The 13,626-nt window shown below is 40.7% G+C and overlaps 1 protein-coding gene and 1 long non-coding RNA gene across 6 annotated transcripts in view; one reads left to right on the forward strand and one right to left on the reverse strand.

Annotated features, from left to right (window-relative positions):
* Nucleotides 1-7,554: 7,554 nt before the first annotated feature.
* Nucleotides 7,555-12,243, forward strand: LOC126393554 (uncharacterized). The gene is made up of 2 exons (XR_007570279.1): nucleotides 7,555-9,196; nucleotides 9,245-12,243. It is a non-coding gene; the product is annotated as an uncharacterized LOC126393554 (long non-coding RNA).
* The window catches only part of hdac4 (histone deacetylase 4), a 150,505-nt gene continuing 146,850 nt past the window's right edge, over nucleotides 9,972-13,626 (reverse strand). For all 5 annotated transcript variants that reach the window (XM_050049746.1, XM_050049745.1, XM_050049747.1 and 2 more), the window contains one exon: nucleotides 9,972-13,621. In XM_050049746.1, the coding sequence (XP_049905703.1) occupies nucleotides 13,582-13,621 (40 nt within the window). In that variant the 3' untranslated portion in view covers nucleotides 9,972-13,581. The remainder of the gene's footprint in view (nucleotides 13,622-13,626) is intronic.

Below are 13,626 nucleotides of genomic sequence, written 5' to 3' on the forward strand. Positions count from 1 at the left end.
GGAGTATAGGGTGTGGGATGCTGACTTTTTCCTTCATGAGTGATGCAGATAACATGTCTGTGGTGCCGTCAGGAGATAGAAAAAAACACTTTCATTTTTTTATTTGTGTCATATTGAGAAACTATCTTTAATCTGATGTTGTTGCCATGTGGATGCAGTCAGTGTTATGTTTTTGTTTTTGTTTTGGATCACTGTCATTTAAAAAAAAAAACATGGATGAGATCAAGGCCTGTGATATATATTAATGTTTGTGCAGATGCTTCCATTTAAATCCTCTGTGGGGCATGATGGGTAATTAAGGTGTCTATTACAAACTATCCAAACCATAAAGGTTTTTGTTGCACATTTTGCTGTTTCAACTAGTATTGTGTCTGGGTTGTGTTAAAAAAAAAATCAATTAGGATAATAAATAAATAAATAAAGTGATAACATGTGGACAAATAATCAACACTGAGCATTATTAGACGTGCACAACACACACACACACACACACACACACACACACACAGCCTTTAGCTGAGCAGGTTTTGGGGAATATCTATGGGAATGTGTCTGTACTGCATTATTCTTTATGTGTGTACTTCGGCCCTTGGCTCTGGGCCTTATAGCACATCTTCTTTTCTGGCATTGTCTTTTGTCCATCTGGTCTCATCTGACACATGCACACACACACACACACACACACACACAAAGTGTAGACCAACTGCTGTGGACAACATTATATAAACTGCGTCATTCCCTGTTTCCGTCATCTGTTCCATTTCTGGATAAATCAGCCTTCCCCATCCTCCCCGTATTTCTCCACTGGCATTATCTGGGACTTTTACAACAGGGTGGCTAAGAAGGGTACAGGCTGAAGCGAGGGTAGCAGTGATTATTACATCTCTGTGTCCACAGAGTTGGAAAATATCTAACTTTAGCGTCACTGATGTTAGCCAAACGATAATTACAGCTTTCCTAACCAGTTCAGATGAAGGGCAAGTTGGAAGAGTTGTCATCTTGACAGGGAAATGTTTTCGAGGCATTTACCATATTCACAAATAAACAAATACACAAACAAGACTCATTAACGTGGTCATTAATTTTTCTATGGCATGCTACATTTATCTTTGCCAGATACTCAGTGAATCAGGTCAGTCATTAAAGAATCACTTCACTGACATCTTGCCCCGTATTGCTGAGAGAGCACACTTTCATGATAAATAACTGCTGGCTTAATAGTTTGCCTCAAACCAGCCATAAGGCAGGAATAAGAACATTTTGAGCATCAACCACTTTATTTCCTGCTTTTTGGTGAATTCTTATGCACCACTTTATGCCTTTTCTGAATCAGTTTATGGTGTAAATTGAGCCTGGTCTCACTCCAAAGTCATCGAAATCCGACGCTTGGGCAGTGACTTGCAGTGTCAGAAACCAACAAAAAAAGGCAGTGTTCGGATCCGGTAAGATTCTAAAGCCAAACCCTGTCCTTTTTCCCAAACCTAACCAGGTGCTTTTGTTGTTGAAGGAAAAAAAAGTCAATTTGTGGTGTCGTACTGACGTAGTGCGCTTATTTTGAAAGAGACTGTATATAAATGTTAAATTTCCTGTGAAAACAGAAGTGTATCTTGAAAGAAGACAATGCATGTAACAGGCAGAATTTGACAGTGTCCCAGAGCGTCAACAACCAACGCACCCAGGGTACCTTGCACGTCGTATGTGGATGTGGAAAGTCCATGACCAAACCTCAATATGTGACGAGGTCGGGGTGAGAATGTGTTGGGAAATTTTATGAAAATTAAAGTCCTCTGATGTTTTCATGTTCTTATTGTGGGAGATACATGCACATGTTCTAAATCTTGAGGAGGATGTGTCCCCTGCATACCACCCCAAATCTACGCCTATGCAGGAGTCCTGCTCACATTCAGCTGTGAAACCTGATTCGTCTACAGGCTGTGGAGGAGACGGGGGGTTTCTGGGTATGTTTGTGGGGTGACATGCCAACATTCCCATCCTCCTTTGCTCTTTGTTAGCACCGGTGATGACCACCAGGGTCAGCAGAGGTCAGTGGGTCACACCACTTCAGGAGCCAGCTATTACTTACTCACATTTAATTCACGTGAGAACTTCTCAGGATGCAGTGTTAACTCACTTCAACTTCATACAAGCCAAAATTGAATTATTTACTCAAAGCAACCACAAAGCTGAGAACTGGTTAGTTGTTTGGACTGTGGGAAAAATGAGATTGCAGTTTCAATTAATAAAAAGACACAAGTATGAGTTCACACTTCATTAAATGTGCATGATTAACCCTCAATGAAAAAACTAGACATGTTCCCAGGCTCCTCCCCAAAGTATAAAGTATCACAACAGAGCACATTTAAATATGAAGAGGGGACACAACGTGCAACAATGTACCACCGCACAGTTTGAGGCTTATAGAGAGGCTATGCATTATTCAAACATTGTCAACATACAGTACAGTGGTTTGGGCCGTCTGATGAACCCCCTAGTGGCAGGGTTCAAAACAAACAAAAGCCACTTACAAACAATGACAGGGCTTTTATGCCAAACCATGCAACCTCATCTTTAATGTAAAAACATCAATCAAACAGTGCTGCTACGGCATGTTTATGAGGAGCAAACAAAGACATGAAATAAAATAAAAGGCAGTTGCCTATCAACCTTTGATCACTTGTACAACCATTAGTTTTGTTTGGGTTTTTTTTCACAAAAAAATCCAACTCAAGGTCCACTTACTAGCTGTTTTTTCAAGCCTTTGATCAAATCACATGATCTTCATCAAGTCCATCTCCATGACAACCGGGCAAGTTCCACGCACTGACGAAGACCATGCAGTGCATTCATCAGAACACATGCTGGCAAGTGTACAGCCATAGACTGTATATAAACATGATGACATGACAGCTCCTCAAAATTAAAGCCAGAACCATAGACTGTATAAATAATGGACATAGCTACCGCGATGCCACTAATTGGTATGTGGACTGCTGTTTTGAGGCTTCGAGTTCAGCATTTTGACAGTGTCCATTTTATCTCTATGGAGCAAGAAGTGACCATTTTGGGATGAGATGAAAGAGCTGTGGAGGAACGAGGGGTGGATCTGACTCAAAGACTGCAGCAACATTTCACAGACAGCTCGTCAATCAAGCATCTCTGCCCTTAAATATGCATAACTTTGGGTCTTAATAAAATGTAAATGGGTGAGTTATAGAAAAACTCACCCCCTGTACATTTATCATGAATATTGAAATCAGCTTTAGAGACCAAAACTGTCTTTTGTCCCAGGTTGTAAACATGTTTATTTCTGCTGTAAAGTTGGGCATTTTAACATGGAAGTCTATGGGGATTGACTGACTTCTGGAGCCAGCCTCAGTTGGCCGTTAGATGAAGAGTAGTTTGTGACGTTTCCATATTGGCTTCAATTCTCCTTGAGGGCTGCCGCTTAGCCAAAACATCTCAGTCACCCCGTGACTGGCTACAGTATTGGTTATAAGCCTCGCCCCCTCCATGTTAACAGATGGGACATGGGCCAAACTAAACGATCAAAGTATACACCAAATAATTTTTTCCCAAAGATGGTTACTGACATTTTAGATGTATGTTTAATTGTTGGTTTTCCTGGTACGGGTGGTTTCAGTTCATTATTTGATGCTATAAATGGGGGTTTGAGGTCATGATTGTATGTGCCAATCGGTGTGCTTGCGATCAGTGATGTTGCTTGCAATTGGTCCGACAGGTGTATGGGCCTGAACTCAGCAGAGATTGCTACCCCACAGACTCTGGCTCCAAATGACGTCAACAGCACAAGATGGCAGCAGCTATATTTGGAATATTTTGGCTTCATATTCATACAGTGGATGTAAATGGAGATGCATCCTCCATCTTTATATACAGTCTATATATATATATGTAGCGGCAGAGAAAAGAAATGGACCCAAAGTGATCTCATGTCAGGGGTAGTCACTATCTATTCAACTCTAAAATACAAATAAAATAAAATAAAATAAATAAATAAAAGAACATGCTGAATAGTTCTGAAAAAATCTACAAATAGAATATATTTAGATCACTTTTGGTCGTGCTGGTTTGAGGGGAACACCATTCACTATCTAATGTGGTAATTTGTTTCTTATGTTTTCCATACCATCTTTTCATTTTATCCTTCTTTTCCTGCAGTTGTGATATGGTTTATTAGAGGTGACAGTTTGCCCATAATCACAGTCACCACAACAGCACATCCATTTTTCTATATGCTTCATCCTGGATCTTCAAGATTCAGCATAGCAATCATGGCGAGTGAACTTTGGACTGCCACTTGTACTCTTGATGTCAGAGCTGACAGTGACCCAGCCTGTTTGCAACACCTCTTAGCCTCGCGTGTCCTCGTCCTTTTGATGTCCATGTGCACCCTCAACACCAGACTTAACACATACAGTAGCAAGACAAGCAAACCCTGCACAGCTTTTCAAATACACTATGGATCAGAAGTCCCGACTGGACTGGTGGAACATCCAATGGAAAGAAAAGCAAATGGTCAGAGACTCCCTCATGTGCATTTTCATTGTTTCCAAATCCATGCTTGGAATAACTTAAGTTGAGGGAAACTGAAGATTAAATACTGAATTGAAATTTTGTCTGCTACAAACCGACTAATGTTAAGACCTTGCCAAAGAATTTCCAAGACGTTTCATCGGGTTTACTTGACTGGGCCACCTCTTGGATCCTCCATCATATGGGTTTTTTTTTTTTTTTTTTACAGCTCTTTAAATATACCTAACATTTTTGCTTGCCTGTGTGTTGATGATCCAAAACTGGTTCTAATGACTGTCATCTGTAATTAGTGTTATTTGTCATCCGAGCAGCTGGCCAAAGCCTCATCGCCATTTTGAGTCAGTCAAACCTGCAATTAAAAAGCGCGGTGATGAGCACAGCTGGAAGGATGAGGTCTTTTTTACGCATACGGGTGGCCGGGTAATGACAGAGCTAGTGACAACGACCAACGCTGCAAGAAGATGAGCAAGGCAAGAGAGCTGCCGCACACCAGAATGTCACTGTGGGGAAGCGAGAGGGAAAATAGATACGGGGGGTTTCCCAGATTTCAATCCGTACTGACATTTCAGCCCTTTGTTGTGGTGAAGAAGCGGCCATCTTGTGGGCTGGCCTCTGAGAAGGGGGAAAGTTCAGGGCTCCACCTTTTCTCTGACCTGACCTTACTCAGGGGTCGTGCGTCGCTACATAGCTGAGATGACGAATGTGTCGACGCCTACGGTGAGCTAAAGGTGAGACGGGCAGTCTGTGTGTCACGAGCGTGGTCGTTAGAGCATCCACAGCCACCAAGGAACCATAAAGAGGTCACATTCCCAGATTTAACGTCATCCCCTTTTACTCCTGGGAGCCATAGGAGCTCTTTTCAGCATCTGTATGATAGTAAATATTGTCCCTCATGTCTCTGTTTAACCTTATTCTCTCAAAGAACCAGAGATGTGCTCTGTTTCGTTTGCCTCTGACACTGCATGGTGTCTCAAGCCTCCATGATTTACAGAGATCGTGACAAGCCTACAAAGCCTAAGGCAGTGGTGGTATTTATACTGTTACTCTCTAAATTCAAAGTTTGACAGGAAAGCAGTGGAATGTGTGTTTATTTGAGGGGAGGTAAGGCGGGATTGGTTTTGTTTGCCTTTGGACTGTTGTCTTAGCGTTAGTTCCACCACCAACAGGGATTCACTGCTGTTTATTTGGACACTAGCTCAAACCTTTGACCTTTCCAAATGGGTGGCTAATCCCAGCCAAAGCTACTGTGGGGCCCATTCCTACAATGCTGCCTCCCTCTGGATTTAAAGGTGAACTCCACCAATTTTACACCTCAAGGTCTGCCTGCAGCTCCTGGGGAGAACCACTGCATGTAAAACAAGTTGAATAAAGACCTTTTTTGTCCAGATGGAGCTTCACAAAGCCTGATAAATTGCCTCAGGTGATATCTTGTCGGTTAGGTCAGAAGACTACAAGTTTAAAGATGAAAAAAACTAGAAATACTGCCTCACATCGCAGTTGTACGTTGTAAGCTGCTGTTTACATCCATGTCTGTCCAGACTCACATAATAAATGTAGTGAAGCCTTTGAAGGAATTTAATAAAAATAATTAGGTGTGTTTCTTGGCGTCATAACTATATTGACATGTATGATTGATTTCCAGTGGGAAACAGGCTGTCTTTACTTCAAGACTATTTCTACAGAGGAGACGAGAGGACTGATAAAGTGCTTCATCGCAAAGTGCAATCAATCACCTGAAACTCAGTATCAGCAACACCAATGAGCTTGTGGTGGACTACCAGAGGAACAAGACAGAACATAAAGTCATACCCATGACAGCTGACAGTGCTTCAAATATGTCCCCCTTCTGGTCCTGAGATGTGAGGTTGAGTAATGGCCAGAGAAGTGTTTTATGCAGAACATTATGATGTCACAGTGAAGTTGATCTTTTGGACATAAAATGTCATCACTTCACCATTTTATCCTTTTAGACATTTGTGTGAAGTCTTGTCATAATTTATGGAAGAATTCTTGATTTATGACCAAAAACATGTTTTATAAGATCACACTGACCTTGACCTTGACCTTCAATCACTAAATTCTCTTGAGTTTATTCTTCAATCCAAGTGGACATTTGTGCCAAAATTGAAGAAATTCCCTCACGGCGTCCTTGAGATATTGCATTTACAAGAACGAGACAAGTGTAAGATCACACTGACCTTGACCTTCAATCACTAAATTCTCTTGAGTTTATTCTTCAATCCAAGTGGACATTTGTGCCAAATTTGAAGAAATTTCCTCACGGCGTCCTTGAGATATTGCATTTACAAGAACGAGACAAGTGTAAGATCCCAGTGATCTTGACCTTTGACCACTATAATCTAATCAGCTCATTCTTGAGTCCAAGTGGCAATTTGTGCCAAATTGGAGAGATTCTCTTGAGACGTTCTTGAGATACCGTGTTTACAAGCATTGGACAGACAGTCCAAACACATAATGCCTCCACCTACGGCTGTTGACGCGGAGGCATATAAAGATGATCACTGCATTCCAGATCGCACACTTTATCTTTTTACTTTCAGTACGTACTGTAGCTGCCTTTACAAAGTACATCCTGTTTCATGTAGTGTGCATACAATTTGGACATAGTACTTCGTCATTACATTGTGGACTGAACTTTGGCCGTCTTGCTCATATACCCATAGCTTGAGCTGACATCTGTCTGTGGCTCAGTCGACGTGACAAATCTACTGCTGCACAGAGGACTGTAGGTCAGAACAGCCAGAAAAGCAGGCTGACTTGCATATACACGACCGGATGCAGGAGGACATCCTGGTATTTTTGGCATACTGCATTCGACACACTATGTACTGGGACATACTAACCTCTTTCTGGCATACTAAATTTATGTTGGGTACTGGAACGCGCCAGATATCTTTGGTTCTGCTGCATTGATTTTTATTGACATCGGCCTTCATGTCTGACAGTGAGACACATTTCTCTGACAGTGAATAAGCCTTTTCATTGCAATTTAAACCAGCAACCAACACTATTAAGATAAAAACCAGACATTGCAGTTTTTCCAAAACAATACTTTATATTGTAGATGTCAAAGACAACATGTTAGAGCAAAGGTTCCCGAGAAAAAATGTACTATTTCTGTAACAATGGTGGAACAAGTCAAAAACATAACTGATAAAAAAAGAATATGCATTTTATACATATGTAAACCTAGAACTGTTTGTTTTGAACCACAGTGGTCATAGCAATAACTGGCTTATTTAGTGGAATGGACAACCGTAACAATGACCAGGCACCTGAATGGAGCCCTTTGATAAGTCCAGATGTGACAAAGAACAAAAAATGTCTTCCCAAAAGTCCACCAAAGTCACATCCTGCCTGGTATATAAAAAAAGTTTGTCCATTCTGTTGTCGCAGTTTACAAAGCGTCCCCTAAAACAATTTGTTTTTCTACATAAATACAATAAAATCTATTGTCTGTGTTACAAGTGCTAGATACCTTTTTTTTTCTTTTTTTTGTAAAATATTCAACAGAAGTCTTCCAGGGTTTGATGATTCCAAATCCTACATGTACAGGTAAAAGCACAACAACCAAACTCCTCCCCAGCAGAAACAAAAAAAGCAGTAAAAGAGATAAGATAGTTTGGATACAGTGAAAGTACTAACGTCCTTCAGTGCTCGATCCCTTGTGCTGATATGTGGTATGGGACAGACAGACAAGCAGGTAGGCAGTGCATGCGGACATACAGATCATGCAGAGAGAAAAAAAGGAATGGAGTGGAGTCGGACCAGGCCGCCTAAATAAACAGACAGTTCTTGGACCTGGCTGGACCGAACTATGAGGGCTAAAACAAAAAGATATGGCCCCTCCTAATAAATGGAAATTATAACAAAATGGAATGTTGCTGGGGTTTTTTTTCATTACTGGACATTGTGTTAAGACTAACAGTGAAGACAGACGGCCAAAGTGGCCAGACAGTGCTAGTCTTGGCTCCTTTTGAGAAACCAAAGCATTCAGCAGTAGAAACCCCATGACTGGCACTGATGTGCAAAGGTTCTGGGAATGTTCTGGGCTTGGTTACCAAAAAGCATCTCACCAAGTGTGTTTGCATGCCCAGAGATGTCAGCGTATCATAGCAAAGGTGATACTCATGATAGCCTCGCTGTATGCATTTTCATATTCCAACCACATATACATATATTTGCATGAAGCATCAGAATGGTGGGAAGAAAGTCCTGAAAAAGAATCTTTTCAAAATTACAAAAAATTGTGTTTGTTTGTATAGGTGTCTGATATAAAGGGATTTAAGATTTATTTCGTTAATTTACAAGCGGTAAGTGATAGATGAAACAAGCATAAAAAAGTCTAAAATTTGACCTCTCTGGCTATTTGCAGAAACCATGGAAAAGAATGCCATGGAGGTGATTTAGGAACACCTGACCCAAGCGGTGCTTCTGTAGAGAGATGCAGCATCACTCTGCCAGTAGAGGTCAGATACATTCAGTCAAAGTGAGAAAGTTTGCTCTTTGCAAGTCTGATCAAGATTTTAGGAAATTTCAATATGCATATGGCCTTATAATCTTGTTTTTTTCTTATATATTCCTGTGAGACATAGAAATTGTTAAAAAATCATTGGTCCTAGTAGAGGAGACACTAGAAGTAGAGTTTTGGTGTTCTGAAGACAGAAAGACGTGGGCTCTTTCAGGGATCAAACACCTGCGACCCTTTGGATACAGGACGGTCTTGCTAAACAACAGGCCACCCTGAAACCCAAGGCATCACTTAGCTGATGAACCAGATTACACATGTGGATGAGAGGAATTCTAAGAAATGTTAAGTTAAATTAAAATTAAAGACGTTTGGCCAGATAAGGAAATAAGTGATGATGGTGTGAACTCATTTGTAAGGCCCATCAGAGTGATTTAATGTAGGGGAAATAGCATGGCCATGTTCCAATTCAAATCCACCCATCCCATTTTTCTTGCTCTTTTTTTTTTTCCTGTTGTTGAAGATGAACTTGTAAACCTTTAAGAAAGAGGAAGAAACAGATCACCACTTTGGCCACTTTTGAGACGTGCAGAATCCCAATTTGAATTTTAGTCTCACATTTCTTGAAATACTTATAGGTGCTGGCCAAAATGTGTGGTTTTCTACAATATCTACACAAAAAATAAAAATGACATGTGATGCTGAGCACACCTACTGTAACAGTGTTATGAGGGAATGGGATGGATAAAGCCAAAAACTAATCATCAGTGTTGAAAGATAAAAAGACAACCAGTAAATGCTACTGAACACGTAACCAGCTTTAACCAAGGACAGTATATGGTGCCTTCAGTGACACCCTAAAAAGAGCCGACTGTATGTAAGGCCCGTTAAGTGTATCATTTCAATACCAACTTCAAAAACAAGATCATAGTATTTCATTATGTAGATATATATATATATAATATACTCATTTCTTTTCATATATAAATCTACTATGAACAGACAGTAAATACACAATTGTCCATCGTTATACAAAGTAGAAACATTTGCATCCCGACCCTCCCACAAAAACCCTGAACCCAGAAAACACAGTCATGTAATGTCCACTAAAAACAGACTCTGAACCCTCACCTGTTGTGAAGTATGTCAGCTTTACAATGTAACAGAGACACAGACAGGGGGATATGAACAAAACAACATTAAAAAAGTACAAAAGAAGTCACTGGAGTCCACTGGAAGGGCAACAAAACCAAAACAAAAAAAGACACGGATGAGGGGCAAGAGAATCAACTAAAGTAGAGTAGTCATTGACAAATGTGTGTGGCAGGAATACTCAGGAGATCAACGGCCTTTGTACAGTAAACAACAGTAAACACCACAGCATTCTGTTTCCTGTTCACTGCAAAAATACATTAAACATGATTAGCTCGTAGATGAAACAAAGGTAAGAGAAGGTAGTTGCCCAGGGGCCAAACACAAGCTGGAGAAATGGTTGCAGACAGAGGTTTACTTCTGCACACTGACTGTTTTATCAATCTTGTACATGTATTTTTTTCTTTGTGAAAAGGACAAAAGCTTCAGTGGCTGACAAGAGCAGACACACTACAACGACCCCGAACTTTTCCAATCGGTGAAACGTGCTGCAGCTTCAGAAACGATGCCAACTCAAAAATACGTACGGAAATCCAAAACAAATACAACAATGGAAAAGTGCTGCGAATGCAAAACGTGCTGCAGAAAGCCAAAACAAAGACATCTGAAATGATGCAAAGCCAAAAACACACAACCACCAAAAACAAATACAACAGAAAAATGCTGCATATCCAGTCAACATAATGGAAGTTCAATGGCCTCCAGGGGGAGCGCTGAGTGGAACAGCTTAACTTCCAGCCCTGGAAACAGACCACACATGAGTGTGTTTGTTTTTGAAGCAGAAAGAAAAGTGGAATAAAGTCGTAACATTAAAAGGTACGATTCTTTTTTTTGGCAGTTGGCCTTAGCCGTGTATAATATCATAAAAGAGCAACAAATTTACGTAACTCTGTGGCTCTGGTTAAAAATCAGGCTGTTCCATCTAACGCTCCCCTGGAGGCCTGGTTAACTTCCATCATGTTAACTGATTGTGCAGTGTTTTACTGTTGCATTTGTTTTTTCAGGTTTGTATGAGACTTTGCATTATTTCTGAGTTTGAAGCGTGTTTGCTGTTCATGTATTTGTTTTTTCATTTGAATCACATTTTCTGTTGTTGTAAATCCAATTTGTTTTGGATTTTCGTATGGGTTTTGAATCGTCATTTCCAAAGCTGCAGCATGCATTTAGCAATGGAAATGTTTGGGGCCATTGTAGCACATTTGCCTTTGGCCAAAATGGACAACTAAATTTACTTACAACTAGGCTGGTGGCTGGTGAGTTGTATAGTCTTGCTAGCGGGGTTAAGTTTAAATTAAGAGCCAGTACAGAGCACAAATTCATTAAGCTCAGTGTACAATGCAACAAGCCGATCTTTCACTTCTATCTTCTTAAATATTAAGCTAATACCTGATTTAAAAAGATTCCGATTTAGTAAAATGCAGGATACAGAATCTGAGCTACATGTGTTATTCAAAGTTGCAAGGATACTCATAATGCATGGGCGTATCCCACTGGCTGGGTCACTGCTCAATAGAAAAGGATGATTAATAAAGAATAACAACTGGAAAAATATATGTGTGCACTTGAATATTTATAAAGAGCAGCTTGTGCTTCAGTGTATGTGAACAGATATACACACACCTGCCTCACAGCACCTGACATTTGGGCAGCAGATGTGCTTAACAAGGGACTAAAGATGTTAAACCAGCTGTGAGAGCCTGTGCAGCCCAGGAACACCCTTGTGGAAAATCCCAGGTGGTTCAGTCATTGTAACCGCAGAGACACAGTTGTCATAAAGAGAGGGCTGCTGAAACAAATTGGCCCATATGAGATTAATTCCTCTCATCTCATTAATCTGACAAAAAGTGTGACTAATTCTAATGTAGAAATGAAGTGGTTTGATACTACAGAGATCAAAGTCCATCATGCTTTGGCTTCATTACTGTCTAAATACACACAGTATGAAAAGGTTTGTAGTTTTCATAAGTCCTGTTGTTCTAGTACAGTGCATGCTACATGAGTCTTTGCTTGATGCCTATCTTATCAGCAGGCCAACACAAAATCTGCGCCTGCCGAATTCTGACAACATCTCCGCAGTTCTTTTCCAAATGACTATTGTCTATTACTTTACAAACAAAAAAACATTCCACAGAAGTCTGCAGATTATCATCCTGGATCACTGCTGAAAACTGTTAAAAAAATCTGCAGATGCCATTTGAGTCTGCTGATCAGGCCTGTTGCCAAGGGGACACACATGGCTCCCCATTACCCACTTCTAAATCTCCGTAAATTGATTTTCAAGTAATAAGAAATTGATATCACTGATTAAGGATTGCTGCATCCGCTGCGATGTATGAAAAATCCTCAGGTGCGGACACCTCGCCCTTCAAGACATTACCTCTGGCTACAGGACTGTATCTGATACATCGCTCTACTGAGTAACACTAAACCTGAAACTTTCCTGAAAACTGAACCATCTCCAACTTGTGGTTGGGAACTACCTTCTGAAATAAAATTATTTAAATGACGGGGGAAAAAGGAAAGATGGAGGTACAGGGAAAGACAGAAACCTGCTTGCAGGGAATTTTAGGTAAACATGCCAAGGTCCTCCAGTCTATGTGCCAACAACATGCAGGCATTGGATGTCTTGCCAGGATAGAAATGTTTAAGGGATTGGGGAGAAGAGGCCTCGTTCCCAAACCTGTTTTTTTAAGGCAAAGCTCTTTCAGTAGAGTTCAACAGAAAATCCACCAGGTTTGAAAAGAAAAAGGCACGAATGCACAGTCTTTCACTGTCAGTCATTTTGGAATTAGAACACCTGCTGACCTTTCCTCATCTGAAATCTTCACCCACCTTGAAAACCGCAAGAAATTCAACCACATTGTTCCATTCATCCGGATATTTAAAAAGAGCAGGAATGATTCATCCGAAGTGCAGAGTCACAATCACATTAGCTCTGGTGGTTTTTGACGAAAGTGTGATGACGAAGATAAAGAATGAACAGAACATTAAGAAAAGTCAATGACGACGGATCATCCGTTTATGGTTCTGACTGGCATTTAAAAAGTACATCCTGTCTAGTGTTTTAAAAGCACTGGCACTCAAGGCTGTCATTGTGGGATGGTTGAGTCAATCCTCTTATATCCAAGGTCTTGAAGAGACAATGCAACACATTTATGCTGATCAGTCTGTGCACTGCTGATCAGAGAACGCATCGCTCATCTTCAGTGTTCCATTTCCTTTGAGCGCCACTTTTGCCAGCTCGGCTTGTTCTCTCCCTTAATAAGATGCCATTTTGGTGTGGCAGGGGTGAGACATAGGAGTGGCACTGAAATGGACACTGACTGGACGAGGGCACTGTCAAAGATGTAGACTGGTCTGAGTGGTCAAAGGCTAGGGATGTTTCTTTACATAGTAGCTTCCTCTTCCATTGGTTCCTCTTCAGCCCTGGG

This window comes from Epinephelus moara, chromosome 7, assembly GCF_006386435.1.
Source record: "Epinephelus moara isolate mb chromosome 7, YSFRI_EMoa_1.0, whole genome shotgun sequence".
NCBI lineage: Eukaryota > Metazoa > Chordata > Actinopteri > Perciformes > Serranidae > Epinephelus > Epinephelus moara.